Source organism: Diachasmimorpha longicaudata, chromosome 13 (genome assembly GCF_034640455.1).
Source record: "Diachasmimorpha longicaudata isolate KC_UGA_2023 chromosome 13, iyDiaLong2, whole genome shotgun sequence".
NCBI classification, from domain to species: Eukaryota; Metazoa; Arthropoda; class Insecta; order Hymenoptera; family Braconidae; genus Diachasmimorpha; species Diachasmimorpha longicaudata.
The window spans coordinates 5,972,633-5,999,680 of NC_087237.1; the positions used below are offsets into that span (position 1 = coordinate 5,972,633).

Sequence of the window (27,048 nt, forward strand, 5' to 3'; positions counted from 1 at the left end):
GAATAAAACTCAGATGAAAAAAAAATCGACATCCAACGGAATGAAAATAATAAAGAGTAATTGCATTGTATCCGTAGGAGTAATAACATTTTCATCGTAAGAGTAATTACATTTTTGCGAAAAAAAAAAATGATGAAAAACAGATGCAAAACTACGTTGATCGTACATCGTTGTCTCAAGGCGAGCATGTTTTTTCTTCTCCTGGAAACTGGAAACAGAAAATAAAAGCATTTCTTCTACGCAGTCCGTACACTTTGGACTCATCCATTGTGTTTGATCTGATGTTTGTTGGCTCTCGGCTCTGCTTCTCTCGTTGATTTTCGTCGGGAAATATGAATTTTATTCAATGTCATTAACTTTGGAGGAAAGTACGTCAGCGAGAGGAGGTGAGGATCCAGATCGAGTCCTGGCAAATATCATCGACTTGCATAACACGTTAATAAGCGAGGCCAACTGCACGGTTAGGGGCCAGCATCCTTGAGTCAGGTCCAAAGTCAGGATTAACGATACCGTATTTGTTCTAACACCTGACTAACACTTCCCCTTTGCTGGTGAACAAACATGTGCGTCATGGGGAAGAGAATTTGAAATAATTTTTTTTTTGTTCGAGGAGAAAAAAAATTGGCAGAAAAAATCGTGAAAAGAGACTTGAAATTGAATTCCCAAGATGACATACCGTAAAATTATGATAATCAGATGGACTTTGAATTTATTATGCAATATTCAAATAGAAAAAATTTCGGAATTCTCTGAAATCAATTTTTCGTTGAAATGTTTAATCGGAAAATCATTTTGTTTCTTTAAATAGAGGATTTCTCTGACCTGAGCTGTTAATCAATGTTATATGAGCAAAAACGTTAATTAAAATGAACAAAGAATTCGGTAAAATTCATTGAAAAATTCCAATGAAGCGCCTGCGAGCCATAATTTTATTTTTTCAAGAATATTCGTTTTTGTGCGGTAAAATATGAGGTCGTTAAGTAACAATGTCTGGGATCAAGGTCAGTATCGAAATTAATGTGATGACGACTGCTTCGTGTGGACAATTGATCTCATGTCGAGTGCAAGCTAGTGCTGGGATATGACTTCTTGAGCGGGAGAATTCTTTCGTTGAATCGAAATATCTGATTCACTCAGCAGCATCGAGTGAAAGTAATATCGTTAAAACCTGATGAATCGCGCCATGTCACGGTGAACTCAGACCGTGTGTTCAACGGGTGGAAAATTTTCAAGCTTTGGGACTCCTTGGAGTGAGCATTCAAATCACTGCAGGTGTCGTGGATTGAATTGTCTCGGTTTGCAATGATGTTAGTCGTATAAAGTTGGTGGGAATGAAAAAATTAAGAAGGATACATTCCAGAATATTTAAACAATTATGAATTCAATAGCGCAGCGGTACAACGAGATACGTCTCTCATCCCTGCGCCGTGTTTTTGCGTAATATCTCCGGATTTTCGAGGGATAGCGAAATTGTTGTCATGACAACTATTGTAGTACTCAAATCGCCCGATAAAAGATGTCATGATGAAAATTTTTCTATCTGCCCTAGATTTCGAGATAATCGTCAAAAACCGGTCAACAACTGCCTCATCTCCTGTTCCCACTTCGCTGCTGAATCCAAAGATTTTTTTTTTTAATTTGTAACTGGTATTCATAATAATAAAAATTCATGGGATCCATCAGCCCGATAGTTGACTATTTGAAATAAAAAAAATGAAAAACCAGTCGACGAAATTCAAAATTGTCTTCAACAGTTTAAAAACTTTTCCTCTCGACTGAAGGCATCTCCAGCTAATGATTTGCTGAAGAATTTAAAGGTCTATAAATAAGATATCCACCTGAATTCTCCACCTCGACCACAGAAGATCATGGTTCAGGGTCCAGATACCCTCCCACCCACACAACCGCACATCATTGACCCTGGTGAATCCTCGGAAGACTTCTGCCCGGTGGGGGATAAAAAAATCCAACTTGTGGCAATTCTCCTTTTTCCTCCCGCATTTCTCTGTCGGTGTGTGTCAATATGTTCGTTGCACAAGAATTTTGATTCCTTCTTTCTGTGTGTATACATGGGCAACCGAGGACTCGCTGCTCATGGCATGAGCCAGTTCACCGGTGGCTTCGTCACGATCAACCAGCCGCTCTCCAGTTCCACCTGGAAGTATTCATCACCGAAAGTTACCCATTATCGATATCTTCTGAGTAAACAAACAATTTGTGGAGACAAATTTTAAGGAAGAGTGTACCTCGGTAATTTCTCTTATTTGTCTCATTCATTTCGATGAGCCTCTCGTGTACACGTGCAAAGTGGTATAACAGTTTCGGTATATTTGTGATTACAAGTAAATAAAGGCGATGATATGAGTGAATGTGACATGTTGACATACTTTGTGGGTTTAATTATAGTGGACACTTCCTTGGGAATAATGGACAGGAGTCGACCTTTATCGTAGTCAGACAAATGGTTCATTAGAGATTAATGAACTTTATCTGCAGAAATTGATCGACGTGAACTGGATTTTTATTTATTCTTATTCAGATAAAATGGCCTTTTCGATATGAACAACGTCTAGACTGGGTGGAGAAGGAATTTATTGAACGATTCATCAATCATTCAATTAATTTTCAATTTATTCTGCTAAAAGATCTCCTCGGAAATAAATTATGCACTTTGTATTCGAATATTTTCATTGAACTCAAATACTCAGGCATTTGCCCATAAGAAGGAATGCAAAAAATCGATATCGGTGAATCGGGACGAAAAAAGACAATAAAAAAATTTATTCGATTTAACCGCGTCATAATATCATTGATGAGGCTATGAATCATGAAAAATTAGTTTATAGAAGTTTCCTTTAACGACCGCAACTTTGAACTTCCTGGTGCAATTTTTTAAATCGATTGAGTGGTAACAAAATTTTTTGTGTCTCTCACACCTGCGGATTCCTCTTCTCTCATTAATTTTTAAATAACTTTATTTGAAATTTTTTCCTCGCACATCCGTAATTTTAATTGTTCATCGAATGGCGAACGAGGCTTGAGATTTTCGTCGAATTTCAAAGTACCACATGCAGCTGAAAATTCTAATGAGGAAATGAGAGTGATATGAAAGTAGATAAGTAGAAAAGTCACAAAGCGTTGCGACGATTTCGTAAACCCAGGGATTTTCGAAATTTCGGTGATCGTCGTGATAGACCATTGGGACATTTCCGTTTTTTAATTAAGAGAGTTTGAAAAATGAAATGGAATATTGATGATTCACCCGTGTCCCATTAACACCCTGGCAATTTCATAATACCGGGCACTCTGGTGTTATGTCGTTTATTAGCATTCATGAGATTCTTTGAAAGTGAAAGAGAAGGAGAAAATAAAGTTAAAGAATGAAAAAAAGAAGGCATTGATTTCTCCTGAAATTATCCGGTCGCTCGCGTCCGTGATCGGTCCAGCATGCGGTGAGAGCCTGATGCGTTACATCACTCTTGACCAAGTGTAACGAGACAAAAATTATGAGGGGGAGGGGAGGATGATCGAGGCTATTAGAATCGGAGGACCTTCTGTCGAGATGTTTTTGTAGAAGAGGTGGCTCTGTCACGTGAAAAATTGTTTATTTGAATTGAATCTAAAAAAATTGGAAAATAACATTTTTCTATTTTCATTCATTTTTTTCATTTAATTAAAATTCGGTACCTAATTGGGTCTAAGTGGGTCTGGGTCTGATCCTCGCGAATTTTGTCACTCAAATTTTTCTGATTATAGAAAAATATCAATAAATAAACGAACTAATTTTCTCATTACAAAATTAATTCCCTATCGGTGTCTTAATGAAACAGTTCCAATGGTTAATGGCCCTCAACTTCTAATTAGGTAAAGATGGAGCCGGGAAGTCAAGTGGGCTCGTTACCAGGTGCCTCCATAGAGTTGAAAGCGAGAAGGGCCCAGTTCCAGACACAAGCGTCGACGGTGGACACGAGGAGACGACAGGCTGTGTGTGTCAGAAGGGCGTTCAAAAAATATGGAGGGAAAAATAATCCTAATGTTATTCTCGATGGGCTCAACATGACTGTGCCCAAGGGTGCTATGTGAGTGGCACCCCAAAAGCCCTTGAAAAAAAATTTTCAAAAAATTGTCAACCCCCAAAATGTTATGATTTTTACCAGACAATAATTTTTTCGCATAGATACGGTCTCCTGGGTGCGAGTGGTTGTGGAAAGACCACCCTCCTATCCTGCATAGTCGGAAGACGTCGTTTAAACTCCGGTGAAATATGGGTTCTGGGTGGGAAACCCGGCTCCGAAGGCTCTGGTGTACCCGGCCCCCGAGTTGGCTACATGCCCCAGGAGCTTGCCCTCTATGGTGAATTCACTATTCGCGAAACCTTTATATACTTCGGCTGGATCGCCGGTATGAGCACCGTCCAGGTCGACGAGAAACTCGAATTTCTGCTCCAGCTGTTGGAGCTTCCCAACGAGAATCGTTTCGTGAAGAGTCTCTCTGGTGGTCAGCAGCGTCGCGTCTCCATTGCCGCGACCCTCCTCGCCGATCCTGAGCTCCTGATACTGGACGAACCGACTGTCGGTGTGGACCCCGTTCTCCGGCAGAATATCTGGGACCACCTGGTTCAACTGACGAAAGATGGCTCGAAGACCATCATCATCACGACGCACTACATCGACGAGACGAAACAAGCGACGACGATTGGTCTGATGAGGGGTGGAAAATTCCTGGCGGAGGAGTCCCCCCGCCGGTTGATGGAGATGCACCGTCTGGACACCCTGGAGGAAGTCTTCCTGAAACTCAGTCGAAAACAGAACATGGGCCTGAGACGGAGAAGCAGCATATTGAGCAGCGTCACAGGTGTTCCCCCGGACATGGACGTTGAGGACGAAATGAGCGGTGAATTTGGTGACAATGTCAGCATATCGAGTCGCCGAAGGAGCACAGCACCACCCGTAATCAATGAAAACCTCCCCGAGCTGCCCCCCGAGGAGAAGGGCACGAGTAAATTTGCACCCCTCGATCCCCAGCACATGAAGGCACTGATATGGAAGAATTTCCTCTGGATGTGGAGAAACGTCGGTGTTATGCTCTTCATCATAGGACTACCCGTTATGCAAACTATTCTATTCTGCTTATCGATCGGCAAGGATCCCGTTGGACTGAGGCTGGCTATTGTTAATCACGAGTTGAATAACAGCAGGCAACCATGTGAATCATCGATTGGCTGTGACGAGAGGATGTACAGTTGTCGTTATCTCAAGCATTTGTCGACTAGGGAGGTTCAATACGACTATTTCGATACTGAGACGGAGGCCAATCGTGCTGTGGAGAAGGGAAACGCCTGGGGATCATTCTCATTTCCCTGGAATTTTACCGATTCTATTGTTGCGAGGATTGCTGAGGGCAAGGATGCTGAGAATTGGACTGCTGTGCATGCGGATATATCTATTGCTCTGGATATGTCGAGTATGATTTTTTTTTTCATTTTTATATTAAGACATATTCATTTTTTTAATAAAATAAAACGAAAATTTCAAGGATTATTTCTGTTGAGGGACAGAAGTCCTTGCCATTCACAAATTTCAATGTTTCATGCAAATTAAGTTGGCATTAATGCTGATGTTTCAATTCGCAGATCAACAAATTGCTCAACTCTTGAAACGTGACATCTACAAATCATTCGAGAGATTTGCGGAAGACCTTGCCATTAGTTGTAATTACAGTCGAAAAGCAGCGGCCATTCCTGTCTTCGTAAGTACTGACCATGAAGAAATAGTTGATAATATAAAATAATGAACTAGACAATCTGAGGAGATTCCAGAATTTTTTTATTAATTGTATCCCACGAATGCTCAGAAGGATACAATTTTATCAATTTTTCCCAAAAATTTATTTGTATAAGAAAAATCATTGGCTCATGAAATGTCCAGTTTAACCAGCCAATATACGGACCAGAGGAGCCGAATTTCACGGACTTTGCTGCTCCCGGCATAATTCTGACGTAAGCCACCAAGAAACAAGTTTTATCATCGACAATGCAAGAGCCACCACTCACGTAACAATTTCCCCCATCTCCTGTATTTCCAGGATTATTTTCTTCTTATCCGTCGCACTGACGTCTGGAGCTATGCTGTTGGAACGTAACGAGGGCCTTCTAGAGCGCAGTTTGGTGTCTGGTATCACTGGCACTGAGATACTATTTGGCCAAGTTGTGACTCAATTTGTGGTGATGGTGGGCCAGACTGTTATGATGCTCGTTTTCGTATTTGCAATCTTTAATTTGACCATTGAGGGAGATATTGGTCTTGTTAGTCTGCTCACGATACTCTGCGGATTATGCGGAATGTGCTTCGGTGAATATTCAATTTGTTTTTTTTTTGCGAGAGAAGAAGAAATTTAGGAGCTTTAATTCAGCTTAAATATTCAAACGATTTTATGCAGTTCAGAGTCAACAGATAATTTTACTCATTAGAATTATCGGCGGTATAATCACTAATTAATTATTTTGTTATGAAGGTTTTGTGGTCGCCTGCAGTTGCGAGAACGAACGCAGTGCCACGTACATGGCAATGGGCTCCTTCCTCCCAATAGTTATGCTCTGTGGAATAATCTGGCCAGTGCAAGGGATGCATCCTGTCCTACGTGCCATAAGTATTGTCCTTCCACTGACTAAAAGTACAGAGTCAATACGAGCAATGCTGGCCAGGGGCTGGGGCATCAGTGAGCCAACAGTCTACGAGGGATTCATCTCGATTTTCATCTGGATACTCGTATTTCAAACTATCGCGATACTTCTCCTCAAGTTCAAGAAGGGATAATGATTTCGCGGAGAGGATATAAATATCCAGGACGTGCGGACCGTTGTTGATCGAGGGCGCGTTGAAAATATTTACCGGTATATACCTCGGGCTGCAATCGTGTCCCACTGATTCAGCCGTCACTGAAAGCTCGATTTAAATCGCTATTCCATAATTTACGAATTATTTAGATATTTATTTTTATTTTTTTTTTGTGTTTCATTTTGTTGTTGTGAGCGTCTCATACGAAAGAAAATTCTGCTGAACTGAAATTTTCATTCGAAAAGTTTCTTGAAAATTAATCACGAATTTTTCAAACCCATATTGGGAATATTTTTTTTTTTCGGAAGTGAAAGGAAAAAAAATATTAATTGGGTTGAAAGGAAAATTATCAATTGGGCGATTTTTTTTTTCGTGGAGATTTTTTTACGGATGAGTGATTGAAGGACTTCGTTGTTGTTTTAAAATTGATTTAGGATAAATTCTGTGTCATTGTTGATGTATAGACAAAATGTTTTTTAATTCCTGTATATTTAAACTTGGGGGAGGTGAATTAAATTTCCCCTGTTCGATGCTTTATTTATGGGCTATCAATATTTTATTATTTTCATTATTTCTCGGTTGTGCTGTTACGAATTTTTCAAGTCAACATTGGGAAGGATTTTTTTCTTCTTCGACCGAAAAAAATTCATCTCAAAGTCTTGACCTGAGGATGAGTTTTTTTTATTGTTTGGCAAATTGAGATATTCTTGATCGTTTAATCTAGAATATCAATATTCCCCTTTTGCAATAAGAAAAAACTATAACTCAAACATATGTAGCATGTGCCAGCATATTTTCACCGCCGAGTATTTAATTTTCTTTATTGTACAGGGCCCTCATCCATTTTCTAGACTTTTTTAAAACTAGATGAAAACGTTTTTTCAAATTCATCTAAAATAAATTCTCTCTAATTCAGTATACGCAGTATATTTTAATTTTGTCCTATAAAAACAGGACTTATTCACCCCGTACTATATAATATATAAAAAATTAATGAAGACACATATTATTTTATTATATACTTGAAGAGAAAGGATTACATCGAATGCTTTTATTTAAATCTCTAGCCAATTACGGGGGATTCCCCGGCACTTCTAAAATGAATATCAATAAACATTTATAATCACGGCCTTCCAACCACACAGTCATGCACAATTGCCTGCGATTCCGTGTAAAACAAGCGGCACTCTGCGGCATTATTCTCAAACGACATTTCCCCAATTTTAAAATCCGGATTGACAGCGACCTGTGCAATAACGAAGGATTATTTTCAGCCAATTCAATAAAATCCACCAGAAAATATTTACTTTGAGGGTGTACTGTCCTGCCTCAAGCTCCGATATGTCGATCCACTGACAGTCAATATTGTATCGATAAATATCAGTGCAGTTCACTGATATTCCCTGGTCCCCGTAATTGGCACATTTATATCTGGAAATATATAACAAGCTCAGTACTGACTGATACCGTGTACTAATTAGAGAGCTATTGTGAGATTGTGCATTATTGGGTAACGAACCGGGGCTTTACTCCGGGCATGCAGAGATTGTCCTCCAGGCAGAAAGATGCTTTGTGACCTTCTGCTATTCTTTTTCCTCTTGAGTCTATTATGTCGAATGTTGCGAATACTTCCATCGAGTGGTAGTGCCTCAAAATATTGAATTTATTATTGCGCTCTCAACGCGTTGGATTTTCAACTAAATTTAACTAAAGCTTAGGAACATGCTAAATTCAATTCAAGGACGCGAACATGATGGGGTGCCTTAGGAGAGGGTTCCATTAATGAGAATTGAAACAAAAATGAGCAACAAAATTGAATTTTCCTGCATCAAAATGCAAAATGTGACTTCTGGCTGTCAAATATTTTTTTATGTCCAGATTTTTCAGTTCAGGGGTTCGATGACCTCTGGAGCATGACTTAAGAAGAGGTCATTTGATTTTCCCTCCCTCAGAAAACTCGAATTTGGCAAAAATCTTTTTTTTTAATACTCACATATGGCACATGTGCCATTCCCAAAGATGTTTTGGAACCGATGGTCGAAAATCAGCGGTTCCAGCGTTGAGAATTCTCGCGGTAAATTTCAAGAGCCTCCGAGTCTCCCTGATCCAGTCCTCGGACTCCTTCTGTATCCTGTAAGCCTCGGAGGCGACGCAATTCTCCTCCATCGCGCATTGCAACCAGAACAGGGGTCTGTCCTCCAAGTGTGCAGTCCTCATGAGTTCGATATGATCAATGACGAGATCTGCCATTTCTCGTTTGCAGGCGACGCTCGCGACATTTCCGGGACGACCTGAAACGATTTCTCAGTTTCATCGGTATTCAGGGGGGAGGTGGTGCCATCAATAACGATTTTATTACTCCATTCACCTGGACACTGTGTGGCGTTGTCGTGGAGACAGTCGCTGATGTGGTGCTCGTTTCCTCGACACTGAATCCCACTGATGCTCATAAATTCCTTTTTATCACTGTGAAGTGTCGTTTGAATTGCACTCGACGCGTACCCCAGGTTCAATTGGCGACAGATAACACTTGCTTCCAGGAGAGACCATCCGTCACCGCATATCATCCCCCAGTCTAATAAAATAGTTGGACTTTAAAACTGAAATTTAAATTTTACCCTTCAAATCCTAATTAAAGATTTTTCTCATTAAAAAATCCACCAGTTCCAGCCCTCAAGGCTTTGCCTGGCCAATTTTGCAATTTCCCTTTTTGTTAATTTTTATATCGCAAATAAAAATTATTCTCTCCACTCTTCCAATTCTTCTTCCCCTCTCTGTAGCAAATACGTGAATTCTATTTCACACATTGGAATAGACTTACCAACTCCAATAATTGACTTAATCTGACAAAAAGAATTACTACACTCGCCCTAATCCCTCTTAACGCTCCAATGGAGCGATGAAATTTCATCGACTTCTTCCCTAAAACCTCGTTATACGACATTCACCTTCATCGGGGAATTTAATTTCGACACGTCCCTCGGAGGGATTTCTCCCTCCAATCAACCGTAGCCGGAGTCTGGGGTGACGCTCCTTTATTTTAATTCTCTTCGTGCTAATCAAGGGTGAGGGAAGATCCTCCTCCTTGTCGTGAGTGCAAATAACACCCGCAGCCTCGCTACTCTCGCAATCGGAATTTCCCCAGCCGTCAAATCTGCATTTTTCCAGGTAATCCTCTCGACCATCGCAGAAAATATTGTCCATCCAAAAACGTCCTGAAATGACAGACTCACATTCACTAATTAATTGTCATTAATTAATTATTTTTTTAACAGACACTAGTGCTCGATCTGGATATTTAAAAAAATATTTATTATATATATTATAGATGTATCTTCATCATTTTTCGTCGACCTTTCACCGAATGGAAAAATTCCTAGAAAAATCTTTTTAAAAATCCTCACATCCCTCACTCAATCTCGCTCCCACCCTCTCTCTACCCTCGGATATTCATCAAAAACTCCACCGCAAATCACCGAATCTCGAAGATGAATCTTTACTTACTCCTGGCCTGTCCAAACCGAGAATTCCCAGTGGCCTCAAGTGCCCCCTCAAATCCAAGCTGTCTGCACACAACAGTCGCCTCCAAATGATCCCATTCGTCATCGCAGACACAGCCCCACTTGCCATCGTGAAGTATCTCGAGATTTCCTGAAATCGAAAAAACGAGGAGTGACCATGGCAACATCTCTCGTCGTTGACGTGCATCTCGGATAAATCGCATGTCTCGTCGTTGACACGAATCACAACGAGTTGACCTCAGTTAAGTGAACGAATGCATCGGGAAATGCGAGCTCATACCCTCGAAAGCTCCTCTCCCACCGACGAGCTTTACCGCACCCTCCTGCTTCTTCAGCCTCCGGAAATCTTTTCTCAGCTGTCTCAGGTGGTATTTTGATTTTTTGGGAGAGCCTCTCGAGCCATTCCGGGCGTCCACAATCACAGCCAGGATTAATGCAATTATAATTGCCTTCACTCCGCCAGTATTCCAGGTGGTCATTTTATTTTATTCACTTCGTCATTGTCGGCCGAGAAAGATGAGATTTTTTATCGTCGAAGAGTTACAACAATCTATCCAACGATTTTTCCATAACAAATTGTTTCCCCTTCTTTGATGTGAACTACCCCTTCCCTACAGAATTAATTTGTTTATTTTATCCGCAGTGAATTATTAACCGACTTCTTCATTTACTCCTCAAGAGGTCATTTATTCAAAAACTTTATGCTCGTCAATTTTGGGAAATTTTTCATTAATTAAGTCTCTTTATCTTTTGTCTCATTAAAAATATCTCACGAATACTAATTTTATAATGACTTTCGCATAAATATCTTCTGAATTTACATCATAATGTCTCCAATGTACAATTCGCCTGAGTTATTACTTCAATTCACGCTGTTACACTGACTCGTGCCACACACTCGTCACCGTTAATATCCTCGAGTTCCTCTCAATCGCCCGGATTTTAAACGCGAAGTGATTCGCACTGAAATCACTTAAACGCAATCCCTCAAGACATGCCATGACGTGATTTCATTGCCGCATCGTTTCCCCATAATTTTCCGATTTTTTTCTCTCCGAGTTTCTCAGCTCATTTCTTCCAACCTTCTCGAGTGTCCTTCGTGGCCAACATCTGGTGAATCTCAAAGTGTTTTTACATCGTCAACTCTAATGGAAGTGCTGCGCAATTGCGCCGTAGTTTAATGAGAAATAAAAATCCATTAGACCTCGTTTTTCTTGGCGGTAATTAGTGATTAATTTTTGGCATCGAGTTCTTGTGGCATTTTTCCTACTCGTGAAGTAAATTGAAGGCACATAATGGGGCCGAGGAAGCCGCTGAGGCCCCGGAATGAAGTCCCATTCAATTTCTAGTGAATGATATCCCTGAAAGCTCAAACTTGGGCGATACAGCTAGTAGTTAAGGTACAGTGTATTCAAGACGACACGAAGACATCAAGTTTATCGGGAAAATTCGCGGCACGCCGGTGACGGTATCTGAATTCCTGGTATACCCTGGCTACCATCAACCCATTCTCCGGAGATGCTCGAGGGGAGGAGGCAAAACTCGTATCATTGATGGGTGGAATGGACCATTGTTTTACCACCCAAACGTCAGTTCAATTGAACGCACGCGTCGAGGCGACTCGACGAGTGAAGAAATGAAAAAAAATATATAAATATAAAAATTCGAAGGCTGTAATGGAATCGCTCGGTGGTCGATGAATTTGATATCCCGCTTTCCATATCGATTGACGAGGAGGTTTCACTCACTTTATTTATTTTTTTTTTCGCGCTATTTCTACTCGATTGAAGTGCCCCTTGAAAAATGACGTATCTGCCCTATATCCAGGCGTGATGCCAACGATGAGCTGGAAAAACGTGGTAATTGACTCAACAGAAGTGCGAGTTTCTCATCTCCCACCCTCCAACATTGGCCGGATGAATTCAACAGAAATGTTTCATCAAGGCCCCCACGATCGTCGTAATTATCTGTCGTATCATTGACGAAATGAGCCACTCGCATTCCGTGAATATTTTAATGATGAGGTATTTCGGTAGAGAAAAGGTTGGCAATCGTTTTTTCAGTTAATAAGGGGTTTAACGTTCGATTAAAAAAATTCAAACTATTTTTTATCAGATTTTTTTTCCCCTTTTTAGAATTCACTTAGTGTTTTTGTATTAAATTTGCGAGGGTAATTTATTGTGGTGTGAGGAGTAATTTACGATTCTACGTGGGATCCCCCCCCCCCTCCCCCTTATGGCCTTTTATTTAGATTTCATGGAAACGATGCACCTTAAGTCTCAGCACTAATTGGAATTCTTGGGAAATTGCTCAGATGAGTTCCTTTAGTTTTTACTCACTAGTGATGGGCGAACCATCTTGCGGTTCTCGTAGTGGTGGGAAAGGGTATTTATGATCGACGAATGAATTTTATATAAATTTATGAGCGCGAATTCATGAGTAACAATAAATAAGTCATCAAATGTATAGAAAGAATCATTAGCATCGCAAGAGTAATAATAAAATCCTCATCAATAATCCCGGGAAATTGATTGCCCCCTCCGCAAGTTGCCCTTACGAATTCAAAAATTCCCGCCGCTGCGTGCGACCCGCTAGTACCTCGTCTCACCACCGGCGGGTGGGGGGGTCACCACGGTAACTGACGCTCGATCCACGCCTAAGGTGTCGTCCCTCTCTGTCTGGCCCACAGTACGAGGTATTGGGCGGATACCTGTGTCCTCCTCCCACCGGCGGATGACTTCTCCAACGAGCCCTCTCCCCGCGGATCCCCCATTGGCCGCCGCGAGTCGCACGCCACTCCGTTTTGATCGGTGCTTCCAGTGCACGGGCCTTAGCCAAAAGGTACGCCGGAGAGTGAGCTGAAGACTCCTATCGTACACTCACGATTAAAATCAACCCCCGCGTAGCCCTTTCCCTCGTCCAATAAAAAACACCAAGCAAATGGAAATACTCATCCCCGCGACAGTTAATTGAATTCCCTAGACTCAAGTACGTGTGTTCCATCGTAGCCGTTAAACCATTGAAATAAATTCAATCAAAGTGCGAAAAAAAAAAAAGTGATAAAAAATCCGAGTCAACGTATTTTCCAGTGGCACAAATCGACGAATTTCCCTCCCCCGTTGATTAAAATTCCCAGTGCATTTGTGTACATCGCTGGAGCATCTCGACAATTCAACAGAGTGAGGATTGCGATGAGGACCGAGGGGAAGCCAACTGAGGTGAGAAGTGTCCGATAACCTCACAATTCCCTCCCCGAGCCCTTCGGCCCACCCCTGGGAAAATTGAAACAGTAACAAATCGTTGTTTTCTTATTAATTGGCCCCCCCTTTCCCTGCCCTCCCTGTTCGGTGTGTTTTGTCGGTGGAGACAAGTGTCTGTGTGTGTGTCGGCCATTGCTTCTCTCGCTTCCTACCGCACGACGAGGAGAGCGAGGAGGACTCGAAGGCGCGCGCTCAACGTGTGTCAACTCTCTCCTCTCGTTCATCCAGGTTCTCTATTTTTTAATCCCTCTACTCCACGAGAGTAGACCTCTGTCACCCCCGTGTCGTGGGGAAAAAAAAACGTGGATTGTCTTTTTTTTTTTTTTTTTTTGGACATAATACTCCCTCAGTGTGGAAGTGTGTCCGGGTGCAAGTGAAAAGCCCCTGTGCATGTGTTTACGGCGTGGATTATGGAGGAATAATGTTACCGGGTTGGATATGAGAGGAATTTCAACGGTGAGAGAATTATTTTTCATGCCTCATTAGGTTTATGAAAATCATTTTTCATGCATCATGCCACTGTTGAGTCACGAGTAAATTATCCTCGTCTCATTGTCTAGGGGGAGATTTTTTTTTTTCTTCGATGACGAAGAGGGAGGGACTTGTGTCTGAGGGAAAAAGTTTTAAGTCGACGAACGAGGGAGGATTATCCCTATGGCCTGTCGTCTCCGTACCCAGCAGCCCTCCCAATTTTCATCTCCATCGTCGTTAGTTCATACCTTTTATGCTCGTCCTGGGTATCTCGGGCTCATTTTTTTTTTCTTCATCTCCGATATATTGAATACTCCAGTCTCAGCGACCCTGAGGCGTACGTGATCGGGTTGCTGAGGAGGACATGGGAAAGGTGGAGGAGTTTTCGTTGCGTTAGAATAAATAGAGAGGGAAATTCATGTACGCCCTCGGGGCTGTGGGCCCTCCCTTTTCCTCCCCCGTTGACCTGCACTTCCTGCCACTCTTTTTTTTTTATCAATTTTCCATCGTCTGGCTTTCAGCGATCGGCAGTTAACTGCGTTGGAAAATTGAGTTTTTATGATGGATTAAGGTGACAGGAAACTCATTTTCATTGGAGGTCATTCGTGGGGAGGGACTTTTGAGGGTGGCGAGGGGGTTATCAATTTTTTTTCTGCATTAATTAAGCTACAAAACTTCAGAGGGATATTTACCGATTCTATTGCTTATTCATTATTTATAAAAACCAACCAGAGGACTTTGAAGCCCTTCGACACATTCCTCGATCATTTTTCGATCTTAAAAATTATTTAGACGCCATAACTCAATCAAAATCTTCACCAATCTTATTTCATCTCGATTACATCGTCCCCAATCAATCGAACGACTCGTAAACGTTAACAACCCAAAAACGGTAGAGTAAAATTTCTCCATTTTCTTTTCAACCCCAACATTTCGTTTCCTCTCCAAAACGAGTTGTCACTCATCATCATTGCATCATTCAATCCACAGACATCAACGGTTATCTCCAGTCATTCCATTATAATCGTTAATCGAGTTTTCGAGTAAAAATCCCGACGAATTTTTCTTTCAAATAATATTCACGTATACGGAATAAAAAGACCAGCTATTGATTCGCAACTCGACCTCCTCCTCATTAAAAATTCAAGAATTCTATGTGGGGTTTTACAATCTAGCCCATGCAGTTAACCATTGGATTTGAGTGCAAAATATCCGTTAGAATCACTTAATAATTGTTCACCCCATTGCCATTTCTCATTCGATCGCATTTGTACAGAAATGTCTCACCAAGCCCGTTATTTTTCTTCCCCTTCAATTCCATTATATTTTCCAAGGGAGCATTGCGTGTAGAATATATCCCCTGCATACCAGCAGTGAGCCACGCCAGTGGGGTACCCCTTTCTCCGGGTTGTACCTCGCGTAATCCTGGGGAGAATCCTTTTACGTTGGAATTGTGGAGCATTTCTGTACGAACGCGAAACAAGGGTTGAAGGGGGAGGGGAGGAGATAAAAATGGGTGAGGGCTGTGTAAGCCCTGGATTTATGGAATTTTCATTTATCTCAGCACGTGGTTACCCCGTTCCTCACAAATATTCAAACTAATTTTCATGACTTTGTTTTTTTTTCTCCTACCCCTTTGTTGTTGCAGATTGCAAGGAGAGATTTCTGTAAACTAGGAAACAAGTTCTGAGGGAAGAGGGAGAATATAAATAACTCCTGAGAGAAAAGTTATTCGTGAAACAATTGGAGTTTTTTTTTTTTTTTTTTTTTCTCCGTTGAAAGTTTTTCGTCGGAGGGCGAGGGAGAGAAGGCACGAAGGAGGAAAATAATACTCGAGTGGGACAAATTGGAGGAAGGAGTGAGGGGGGTTTTTGCAGCCCCGTTGGGCGCAGATGGGAGCTGGTCTTGGAGAATCCGACTGGGTGATTGTACCCGGAGTTGGACGTGCGTTTTTTGATAATATCGGTGGGAATTGGACGACGAGACGTCCGCACCCACGACGCAAAGGTTATTCTAACATAATCAGGCAGATTAAACTCGATCAAGCTGGAATTGATGGAGTTGGAGAATATCGTAGCCAACACTGTTTACCTCAAAGCGAGAGAAGGTAATTAGAGACGTAATCTGCATGAGCGAATTATCGATTTATTTTTATTTCTGGTTTTTTCGATGAGATTGAGATGAAACATCGATATTTCGTTGACAGTTGAGTGCTATTTGAGGAAAAATGAAATAATTAAATGTCAATCAATTTATTGGTTCACTTGAGGTTACAGTAAAATGTTGATATTTAGTGAAACAGTTGGATTTTTTTTTCATAAAAATTTCAAAGGAGGGGATCATGATTGGCAGAATTTTTCTTATTGCTGTCGTTCGAGGAAATGTTGTTGTCTCGTGGGTGGAGAATTCACAAGTGACACTTATTCAATATCTGCTTGATCATCAGTTTTCTGGCGATGATTGATGATTAAACAGATATTCTTGTAAAATTTAACAGGACTGGTCATTGATTTTTACTGTCAACCATTCACGGAAATTGAAAAATTGATGATTAGTCGTTTGACGGTAGAAGTCTTGGCGGTGATAAATAATACCTTCCAACATCAAAAGCCTAAATAACGTTCTAGCTAGACAGTGATTGGGACGTTAATGTCATGGGCATGTCTATACTAAAATTTAATTTTATAGCATTAAATCCTGAATAAAAAGGCAGACACGAGACTGAGAAATTAATCGACCAAAGCATCGCCTCCTTCAGTTCAATGGAAATTATTTTTATTATTTTTTCAATATATCGTGAGTCTTTTTGGATGCGCATTCATTAATTTTGATAACATTATCGTCTTAATTAACCTCTTTACGTCTTCATTTGTGTCCCATTTTCTCGGAAAAATCCCAATCTATCGGAACTGCCCCACATGATTATTTTCAACCGATAAGCTCTAATTGAAACAACGAATGCACGAATGATGAAGTAATGCTCGTCATGCATATCACAGAATTGGGAACATAACCGGCATTTCTAGTTTTCCGGCCGGTTATCTCATTATTCAGGAAAGGGAAAAATTTTTATCAGTGACGTCGATATGTCAAGATCCAGTGAAAAAGCGGTTAAATCAATTACCTCGACTGATAAAAGTTTACAGTCCTGGTTTCTCATTTTCTCTACCCAACTGCTCTCCCAACTTTGACACTTAATTTGCGGGGAGGTGAGTGAAGGATGAGTGGTAAAAAAAAAGTTCACTCTATCTTACATTGTCTCGTGATAATGGCTACTACCTACGCACGGGTGTTCACTAGCTGTCTCAAGCGCACAGAAATTCTCCTCCCTCCCCCTCCCGCCCCACCCCACGCGAAGCTTTTTTTTTTTATCTCCCAGTCTCGTGCCTGATTGTGTATATTAGAGGTTCTCGACCTCGTGTAATGCGACGAGTAATGCGAGGTTTTATTGAGATCTTTTGAGTTTTTTTCATTGACCAGATGCAACTCTGTTTGACTTCCCTCTTAATCGTTTCCGGAGGGAAATATAGTATTGAAGAGGGAGTGGAAAATGGTTTTAGTTTTGCCATGAAAATATGGGATTTATTTTTCTACTAAATTATCACTACCCCTTAGGTATTGAAATATTCTTCACACGGACAATCGTCTCTTATTTATTCCCCCAAAGTCCGCAACAAAATGAGTAACAATAAATTGTCATGAGGTGTAATAATAACTCATAGTTAGACTAGAATACATTTCCATTAGATGATACTGAAGACAATAACGATAAATTGTGTTTAGGTGGTGGTGACAGCAATAAGGGGAAGAGTAAGAAATGGCGGAAGATCCTGCAGTTTCCCCACATATCACAGTGCATCGGCCTAAAAGATAAGCTCGGTAAGTAATAAATTACGGAAAAAATATCCACTAAATAGTCACCGTCGTTCACTGAGCCAACAAAAAATTCCCAACCGAGACGTATTCGTTGATATCAGGTAGCAAAGTGAATTGTGAAAATGAGAGAGTAAATTTTCGCATACAACTACTTTGTTTATTTTCATCTGCTCTATTGTACATCAGTTTCGAGTGAACAAAAAAGATATTCAGCAGATGCACACAGCAGTAGCCCACTGTGTATTTACATTGTTATACAACATTATAAAGTTTATTTCTTTGAGTAACAGAGGAGAACGCGATAGCTTTGTGATTATTGCCCAAACAAGACCAGCATCACTGAGCAGTTTGTTATCTCTGGTCGTGCACGAGACAGCGTAAAAATTTGTTTTATTAACCTGTTGCCACTTGCCATTGTTTTGACACGATATCTGTATTCATTTGCATTAGCACAGTGAATTTTAACACTTAATTTAATGTCTCGATGTCATTAAAACGTTAGTGAAGGGGTTTACTGTTGTGGCTAGGGGGGATTTAATTATTTTTTCATTAGGTTTTATTGCTCTCACTCGGGCTCAGTCTGGTTTTATTCGTTATTTCATTGAAGCTCAGGACTATTTCGAGGCCATTGAATTGAAATCACTCTCGGTTGAAATAACTGATAATAAACTGACTATTGATAATTTTGTTCAAACGATTGATAACGTGAACACTAAATTGATAAAGTAAATTTTTTAATTCTTCCAATATTTCATCAAATTGTATTCAATCAATCATGAAGCATCCAATCTTTTCTTGTGAAGAATTGACAGCTCAACGACAAAATCAATCTCCAAAAATGAAACAATTTTTTCTTCATCAATCTGCTCCCTTTCGAGATTACTTGGTGGTCAACAAATGGCGTACTGGGTGTTCTCTCGACCCTCCGCTGACCTCGTGTTCGCATTATCGCATCCCTTGCCCTCCTCCACTCATTCCTCCATCTCATTTTGCCATTCACCCAGGGGGAATCCCTTTGTCGTTTGAGAGCTTCAAAGCAACGGGCTTGGATATGTTCACTCACGAGGAAAAATGAATTTTTTAGGATGTTTTTATCATATTTTTTTTTTCTCCCCCTCTTGTTCGACCCTACCCTCTTCCAATCACTGTTAATTAAAAGCCGAGGAGGCCTCGGAGTAAACCGCTCACCTGAAGGTGAAACACAGGACAAAGGCTAATTGAGGCTGAGGTCTTGTGTTTGATGCAGCTCGTTGCACTCGACGGTCCCTGGTGGAGGTATTTCTAGGAGGTATCGATTGATACTGGTCAATTATCACAGGGGGGACCTTTTTCGGGGCAGCTTTGTCGTTATAGATAATTCATTTAGACAGGGTTTAGGTGTTATTAATGTGGTGGAAAATTGAACATTTAATTTTTTAGGTAAAATCGAAATGAAAAATTTCAATTAATTCATTCATTCTTTTTTTTTTCCAATAAAACGCTGGGAAGCCCTCATTCCTTATTGAAATCAATTGGTACAATTTCAAGATGTTTAACACGTGACAATTTTGTTTATTGACTTTCAGACATTAGATACGATTATCTAGTTGATCAACAACCAATAGGACGTCTATTGTTTCGTCAATTTTGCCAGGATCGCAAGCCATCCTATCACCGTTACAATTTATTTCTCGATGCTATTGAAAAATACGAGATTGAACTGGATGAAAATCGAACTGAACTTGCCAAAGTACTGTTTGAACAGTATCTCAAGAATGAAGGCTCGGAAGTTGTCGATATACTCAATAACTCAGTGATATCGCAGTGTGAGGAGCGTCTTGGTACTGGTGGAAAAGAACTATTCACTGAGGTCCAGCAGACTGTTAAAAATTTTCTCGCTGGTGAACCATTCTCTCAGTTTCTCACGAGTTTCTACTTCTACAGGTATTTAATCAACCCTCTTGATAATAATTTACAGCTATTTCTGTTCGTTCTCTCGGTGAAATTAATTAGGTTCTGCACATTCATTCCATATTCATTCGTTTTCCGTTGGCAAAGGTTCATTAATTTTTTTTTAACACAGTAGAATAAAACTTTACGGAAAATATTTCTTTTCAACGGGTCATGAATTGAAATGAAATTGAGATGGCCCTATGGTATTGAGGCATTCAATTAATGTCATTAGCACGATTTGGGGGAATTTTTTTTTATGAATATTATGACGATTGTCTGATACAACGGGAATGGAGAGGCCAATCAATGATTTGGGGAGAAGATTCAGGCGCTGATAAATAGTTTAAGTCTTTGGAAGGGAAGGAAATTCCCTCAGGAAATTTTTGCATCTCCATTTTGCATTCAAAGTGCTCACACGATCGGACGAATTCACGGGGAAAATTTGTAATGGATTTTCCTTGCAACCTTTACCACTGAATTAGATTCAGCAAATGTTGCCACCATTTCCATGGGGCTGAAAGCTCTACAACTTCCAACGATAAATTGGCGAAGCTGAAAAGTTGTAAAATAAGTTGAGTGGATATTTTATTATTCCCCTGAAACTACCCATGAAAGTGGCTTTTCAAATGATTAAAAAAAAGTGGTGAATCAACAATTCGAGGGAAATAATAAACTGTTGATAAATAGTATTAAATTTGAGAGGGAGAGAAAGTTTTAGAAAGAGATTTTACCAAGTGTTTACACGATTAGTCAAATTCATGGGAAAAATTTGTAATAGATTTTCCCCAACTACTATCTCCATGTGACTGAAACCTCCACAACTTCCGACGATAAATGGAAGCTAAAAAGCTGTAAAACAAATTGCATCGAACTTTTCGCAAAAGTGGTTTGCCAAATGATTAAAAGAAAACAAACAAACAAAGTTAAAGCTATTAACGTTAGAGAGGATTGGACAGACGATGTAGACAGTGTCACGACAGTTGCAAGTGATGAAGTATTACAACTGAAAAAACAAAAATGTTACTGAATTACAAAACCTCATGGGAAAAATTAAAATGGATTTTTTGCACTGAAAACTCCACAACTGTCAACGATAAATTAAGAAGCTAAAAAATCGTAAAACAGATTGCCTCGACCTTTCATTATTCCCCTTCCTGAAACTCTCCACGAAAGTGGTTTTCCAAATGATTAAAAAAGAAAGCAACAACAAAGTTAATGTCATTAACGTTAGAGGGGTTGAGTAGAAGAGCCCGAGAATGTCTCTCCAGTGGTAATCTATGGTACTGTGCTTTCAAGACCCGTATCCAGTGAGAAATAGTACAACTCGAGAAAAGATCAATGATTCTCAGTCAAGCTTTTCTCGAGTGGGTGGCACAGACTGTCTAGCGGGGGTACCAGTAGAAGCAACTGAGACTTTTCGTCGAGTAATTCTTTCTCTCCCTCGGTACGAGAAAAGAATCTGGACGTCGGCCAAGCCAGTTTTACTCCCCGCTTTGTTATCCAAAGTACAAGCCAAAAGTCATTTTAATTTTAATTTTCCTCTTTTCTGAGCGTTAAAGTTGAATAAAGTCATTACCATAATTCACCAACTTTCATTTACCCTCAGAGGGACTTTATTATTTGTCCATCCCCCCCTCCACCCGGATATTGACAATATCAGTGAACCCAATTATTTATGAATAAATATTTTCCTCTAAGGTACCTACAATGGAAGTGGCTAGAAGCCCAGCCAGTGACGTACAAGACCTTCAGGATGTATCGTGTCCTTGGAAAAGGCGGTTTCGGTGAGGTATGTGCCTGTCAAGTGCGTGCAACTGGTAAAATGTATGCCTGCAAAAAACTTGAGAAAAAACGTATTAAGAAGCGAAAGGGCGAGGCCATGGTGCTCATTGAGAAGAACATATTGCAAAAAATAAATTCAAAATTTGTCGTATCACTTGCCTACGCTTACGAAACTAAAGACGCACTGTGTCTAGTATTAACGATAATGAATGGTGGTGATTTAAAATTTCACATTTATAATATGGGAGGTGAGCCGGGCTTTGATATAAATCGGGCCAGGTTTTATGCAGCCGAAGTTGTATGTGGTCTAGAGCATTTGCATCAGCAGGGAATTGTTTATCGTGATTGTAAACCAGAGAATATACTCCTCGATGATCATGGACACGTGAGAATATCTGATCTTGGATTGGCTGTTGAAATACTCGAGAGCGATATGGTGAGGGGTAGAGTTGGTACTGTTGGTTACATGGCGCCTGAGGTCATTGACAATGAAAAATATACATTTTCACCTGACTGGTTCAGCTTTGGTTGTTTACTGTATGAAATGATCGAGGGACAAGCGCCCTTTCGGGCTAGAAAAGAGAAGGTCAAGAGGGAGGAAGTGGACAGACGGGTTAAGGAGGATCAGGAGAAGTATTCGGCTAAGTTCACCGAGGAGGCTAAGAGCCTGTGCCAACAGTTACTTAAGAAGAATCCGAAACAACGATTGGGATGCAAGTGCGGGAGGTATGGGGCTAAGGAGGTGAAACTGCAGAGCTTCTTTCAGTGTTTGAATTGGAAGAGGGTCGAGGCCGGTATGTGGGAACCACCGTTTGTACCGGATGTGAGTAGGTGTCCTTTGCATACTTGTTTCGTTTTTTTTTTATTTCTGGGTATTGATTTTATTGGGAAACTCTTGAGGAGTTGAATGTTGAGTAATCAGTGGAAGGGGGTTTCAAATTGTATATCAATTTTTATTTCCATGATTTATATAAGTATTATATTTGAATTATTCAAAGTGTAAATGAGAAATGAATAGTTGTTAATTCTCTTTAATTTCAATTACAATATTTTCATTAGATAAATGAATATTTATGATATACTACTGATAAATAATGGACTAATGAAAAGTCTGCATGGCAATTTTGTCCTCGTAATATATATTTTTTCATTGAATTCTGTGGTGGACAGACGTGTTGAACCCTTTGGACAATTTGCATGATAAAGATCACGTCTCTTGCACTATTGACAATTCATTTATACTCAAGAGAACCTGCAATTTATTTGTTTATTGTCCATTGTGAGGGGGATGTGGACTCGGTATGAATTTGAAATCCCTTCGTATTATTTACAGCCTCACGCTGTTTATGCAAAAGATGTACTGGATATTGAACAATTTTCAACCGTCAAAGGTGTGAATCTTGACGCCAGCGATGACACTTTCTACAGCAAATTCAATACTGGGAGTGTTTCTATTCCCTGGCAGACTGAGGTGAGAAATAGAAAGTTGCCAAAATTTTATACATCGTGGAACGTGATGAGTTAATCCTTCATTTAGGGGGGGAATTATCAAGTGTCATCGCGAATGAATGTCGAAATTGTAGTCGCCATGATTTCTCTAACGGTATTCCTGGGAGGATTAAAGTTCAGAGGGTTAACTCTCTCTTTTCGATGGACGGAACTGCCAAGAATTCAACTCAACTGCGTCATTCTTAAAGTTTATTCTATTTTAGATGATCGAAACTGAGTGCTTCAAGGAGCTGAATTTCTTAGGACCGAATAGTACACCGACACCTGATTTGTTGGTGAATTATCCACCGGTTAATAATGAGAGTCGTGGCTGCTTTCCATTTAGGAGAAAGGTGAGTGATTAATGAAGGCTTTTGACTACCAATATATTTTTAGTAATCCCTTAGATTTTATAATTTTGCATTTGCCTGAAGTAACTGGATGTTTAGAAATTGAATTGGCATCGGAAAGATACAGCCACATATTTTTTCTGAATGAAAAATAGCCTGGGTTTGATGTTGAAGGGAGATAAATTATATTTTTTTGCTGAAAAAAAATTCAATGGAAAATCTGGGTTACGACGTAGATAATTCAAAATTCTCCGGTTCTCTCCCGTTTCACTAATTCACAATTGGATGAAAAATTCTGAGAATGAATCCGTAAATTCATTCGTCTCTCTCGAACTATTCTGTTGGATATTTTATCACGTGTCCGTTCTCATGAATTTCAATATATTTTACATTTTAATACATTTTTGAACCTGCGATTTAGAAACTCATCGTAATTTGATATAAAAATGTAATACTTGTTCAACAGTGCATCTCATCCACCATAAAAACCTCAACAAAGCAATTTTTTTCAGAAGCAAAGTGCAAGAACACGTGAAATTCCATTATCCGAGTGCCATCTGCTCGAACTGTCACAGAGCCAAAGTTCCGAGATGCCGGCCAGCTGATCCAGGATTAATTCGGGAAATCCGAGTACACCGACTAAACGGTCGGACGGTCCCTCGAGATGCTGCATCTGAGTTGAGAATTCAATTAAACAAGAGGAGTGTGTCAAGTTTGAAAAAAAAAACCAATGGGTTGAAGAAGAGAAAATTGAAGGGGAAAAAAAACTATTGAATTGAATTAAACACGATGTCTAGATGCACAAAAGCCATCGGTCGACGTCCTGTGACGCTGCAGCGAGCGAAATATACGCGAATCCCTGGGCTATTACGTAAGCACATTCTTGGGACGCACACAATTATTAAAAATACATACAGATGGTTCAAATGAATGATGCACACAACCATTTTAAAAAAATGAAAAAAAAAATACACAACCGAATATGGGAGAACGTTCCAGCCATTTGACGCACGTACAAACACAAAACGCACTCATCTCATTACAATATCTCTTCGCTGTATTTTTTTTTTAGTTTTCTTAACTCGATACGTCGCTGAAGATCTGGAAAACTTGTTGGAGCATTTAATTTATCGTGTCATTAATTTTTATCTTCACTCGCTTGATGGAAACAAAGTGAGTTTACTGTGCATTACGAATCTCTTGCCCCTGATCGTATCTGTTAGGGGGGATAAAAATCGTGTGGTCTGATGAATCAAAGGTCTGAACAAAAAACATTAACTTAATAATAGTCATTTGCAATTTTTCTTTAGATAATAGTGGAATTGACGTCGGTAACTGGACGTCTTGTGTGGAGTCAATAATGTTTAAAATCACTGGGCAATTCTTATTACATTTACTCTATTCTGTTGTCATTGTTTTTACGATCATTGGTTTTTCGACAGTTTTATTGAATGATCATTAACTAAGTTGTCAATGTTTTTACATTTTCAATGATGAAAAAATTGAGGAAGAGTAATGATAAAAGGCCAAACGTGCTGATCTGATCATGTTCAACAAGTGGAATTGAGGGCACGTGTCATTAACACATGTCAGATCTCTTTTTTTTTCAATTATTGGAATTGGCACTACAATCATCCCGAGAGTATCACTACATAACGAGTTATCGATAGCAAGAATTCGTGATAAAAAATAGTTGATGGCAAAAATTTTGTGCAATTTCGTTGGTTTTTTTTAACTCTTTTCTGATCTACTTTTCTCACTTTTTTCCAATGATCAACTTGACAACGAATAATTTGTTAGTAGATTAGTTCTGTGAACTTTGCGTCGAGCGTATATATCGCTGTCATTGAAACGAATGAGATTTCGTTGTATTTTAAGTTTTGTTTTTTATTCACACGAGGGAAAAATGGTTTTATTTATAAATGTGTAGGTGACTTTTTTCCCCACGTGAGATTGACTTCTATCATTCCAGATATCATAATTTTGTTGTTCACACTTCATTTCTCAATTTCTGTCTGTCGTATTTACGTGTCTGTGTCAATGTGTGACTGGTCATTTGGGATATTGTCTCAAATGACAGCGATTTAATTTTCACAATTCGTCCTTCATTTCTCATTTCTCTCAGTAAATTAAGTACAATGTCGGTGTAAGCGTTTAGATGTGTAAAATAATACTTATTTATATATTATACATAATTAGGTGATAATTACGATGGGAAGGATACAAAGTAGGAGTAAGAGGAGGGGAAAACTCATGACGACGGTTTTATTTGATAACTCTTATAGCCGTCCTCGATTTTTGGATTAATATAAAATTGTACGTAATTTATTATCTTCACGTACGTTATTGATTTATGATACAATGTCTTGTTTGTAAATACGGGAATTCATGAACGTGATTGGCTCGATGGCATTTCTCACATTTACTATTTGAGGATTTGAAATTTTGAGATTAAAGTGACGAGAAATTTATTGAATAGATCTTGCAGTGGAATTTATCTGGAAATCTTACGTTTTTTGGATTTTTTTCCGGGGAAAAATAGAACGTTGACATTGGCTTAATTAAAATTAGTTAGTTTCGGTATTTGAATTAAAAATGGAAAAAGTACTATAAGATGTTTTCAATTGACTCAAACCGTTGATGGTTGTTGAAAAAACGTTCTCTGTGAAGTAAAGAAAATAAGTCGAATGATTTTCAGTTTTATTCTAAAAAAGAAATTTATTAAAATTTTTAAACCTACAAAGACTTATAAATCCTCAAAAAAAATACAAAACGGCCTCTAATGCTTCAAGTGTTCTGTTTCGATAGGTAAAATCATTAGAAACTCCATTGAACTCAATGGTACACACGATTAGTCTCCATCGAAGTAACTGTAATGCCTAATGGATTTGCCAAGGCCTACTCAATTTGTTTAACAATTTTTATTGAATTCAAATGTCATAATTTGACATTCCAAAGCCAGTCGATTATTATCGCTGATACTTGCTGATAATTCGCCGAATAAAAGTCGAATTTTCAAATGTCTGACGTTAACCACATACCTTCGTTTTGACATCAAGACACTAGTCATGAGAACAACTAAAAAATAATGAACAAACGTCAGTGATTATTGATGAAAATTTCGGCAATCAATAATAGGGAAGTCAACAAATTACCTAGCACAAAGAATTATTGTTCTGTTCATCGCCTCTCGACGAAGCCAAATAACAATTCTTTTATAATCTTCTATGTTGTACGAGAGATACGATAAATCACGTGGACAAAGTTATAAATATATAAATACGTAAACCATGGAAAAATTTAATTTACTTTTTCTAAGTTATTATCCGACGGATATTATATGCGTTATGTATTTCTAGCTCCGAATTTATACATACCAATTGTAGATTAAAATCGTATAATCATATATGTTGTCCTTTTTTGTGTACTGTACAATCATTAATAGTTCCCTGTAATAATAAGTGTGCGCTATGATATGAGAGTTGGGTGGAGAAATTCATTTATTTGATTACATCTCAATGCTGATGAATCC

General features: G+C 39.4%; 3 protein-coding genes across 6 annotated transcripts; 2 read left to right on the forward strand and 1 right to left on the reverse strand.

Annotated features, from left to right (window-relative positions):
- Positions 1-2,100: 2,100 nt before the first annotated feature.
- Positions 2,101-7,754, forward strand: Osy (oskyddad). Of its 2 annotated transcripts, none has more exons than XM_064133372.1 (7): positions 2,101-2,250; positions 3,865-4,079; positions 4,178-5,463; positions 5,633-5,748; positions 5,928-5,998; positions 6,085-6,350; positions 6,514-7,754. In XM_064133372.1, exons 2-7 carry the CDS (start codon positions 3,871-3,873, stop codon positions 6,813-6,815), a joined length of 2,250 nt encoding a protein of 749 aa, XP_063989442.1. In that variant the 5' UTR covers positions 2,101-2,250; positions 3,865-3,870; the 3' UTR covers positions 6,816-7,754. The 2 variants fall into 2 exon arrangements, with proteins under 2 accessions (XP_063989442.1, XP_063989441.1); XM_064133371.1 differs by lacking the exon at positions 2,101-2,250 and adding an exon at positions 2,570-3,111.
- Positions 7,755-7,871: 117 nt separating this feature from the next.
- Positions 7,872-11,373, reverse strand: LOC135168833 (lysyl oxidase homolog 3). Its single transcript, XM_064133406.1, has 8 exons — positions 10,638-11,373; positions 10,341-10,487; positions 9,785-10,051; positions 9,205-9,411; positions 8,830-9,127; positions 8,356-8,484; positions 8,144-8,267; positions 7,872-8,082 (listed from the first exon to the last, which is right to left on the reverse strand). The coding sequence occupies exons 1-8, from the start codon at positions 10,834-10,836 to the stop codon at positions 7,960-7,962; spliced, it is 1,494 nt and encodes a 497-aa protein (XP_063989476.1). The 5' UTR covers positions 10,837-11,373; the 3' UTR covers positions 7,872-7,959.
- Positions 11,374-13,140: 1,767 nt separating this feature from the next.
- On the forward strand, positions 13,141-26,922 carry Gprk2 (G protein-coupled receptor kinase 2). Of its 3 annotated transcripts, none has more exons than XM_064133391.1 (8): positions 13,141-13,575; positions 15,737-16,195; positions 17,872-17,967; positions 19,530-19,887; positions 21,595-22,501; positions 23,012-23,149; positions 23,391-23,519; positions 24,032-26,922. In XM_064133391.1, the coding sequence occupies exons 2-8, from the start codon at positions 16,144-16,146 to the stop codon at positions 24,119-24,121; spliced, it is 1,770 nt and encodes a 589-aa protein (XP_063989461.1). In that variant the 5' UTR covers positions 13,141-13,575; positions 15,737-16,143; the 3' UTR covers positions 24,122-26,922. The 3 variants fall into 3 exon arrangements, with proteins under 3 accessions (XP_063989461.1, XP_063989460.1, XP_063989459.1); XM_064133390.1 differs by having other exon boundaries at positions 13,143-14,073; positions 24,029-26,922; XM_064133389.1 differs by having other exon boundaries at positions 13,143-13,575; positions 24,029-26,922.
- The last annotated feature ends 126 nt before the right edge of the window (positions 26,923-27,048 follow it).

What these genes read in the sequence shown, in the direction of transcription:
- Osy (XM_064133371.1), top strand. An exon ending in ACTGTGCCCAAGGGTGCTAT is followed by an intron (nt 4,080 to 4,177) that starts GTGAGTGGCACC and finishes TTTTTCGCATAG; the next exon opens with ATACGGTCTCCTGGGTGCGA. An exon ending in GCTCCCGGCATAATTCTGAC is followed by an intron (nt 5,999 to 6,084) that starts GTAAGCCACCAA and finishes CTGTATTTCCAG; the next exon opens with GATTATTTTCTTCTTATCCG.
- Gprk2 (XM_064133390.1), top strand. Translation starts at nt 16,144, where the DNA reads ATGGAGTTGGAGAATATCGTAGCCAACACTGTTTACCTCAAAGCGAGA. An exon ending in CGGCCTAAAAGATAAGCTCG is followed by an intron (nt 17,968 to 19,529) that starts GTAAGTAATAAA and finishes ATTGACTTTCAG; the next exon opens with ACATTAGATACGATTATCTA. An exon ending in CTATTCCCTGGCAGACTGAG is followed by an intron (nt 23,150 to 23,390) that starts GTGAGAAATAGA and finishes ATTCTATTTTAG; the next exon opens with ATGATCGAAACTGAGTGCTT.
- LOC135168833 (XM_064133406.1), bottom strand. Translation starts at nt 10,836, where the DNA reads ATGACCACCTGGAATACTGGCGGAGTGAAGGCAATTATAATTGCATTA. An exon ending in ATGCCCGGAGTAAAGCCCCG is followed by an intron (nt 8,268 to 8,355) that starts GTTCGTTACCCA and finishes ATATATTTCCAG; the next exon opens with ATATAAATGTGCCAATTACG. An exon ending in CAGGACAGTACACCCTCAAA is followed by an intron (nt 8,083 to 8,143) that starts GTAAATATTTTC and finishes GTTATTGCACAG; the next exon opens with GTCGCTGTCAATCCGGATTT.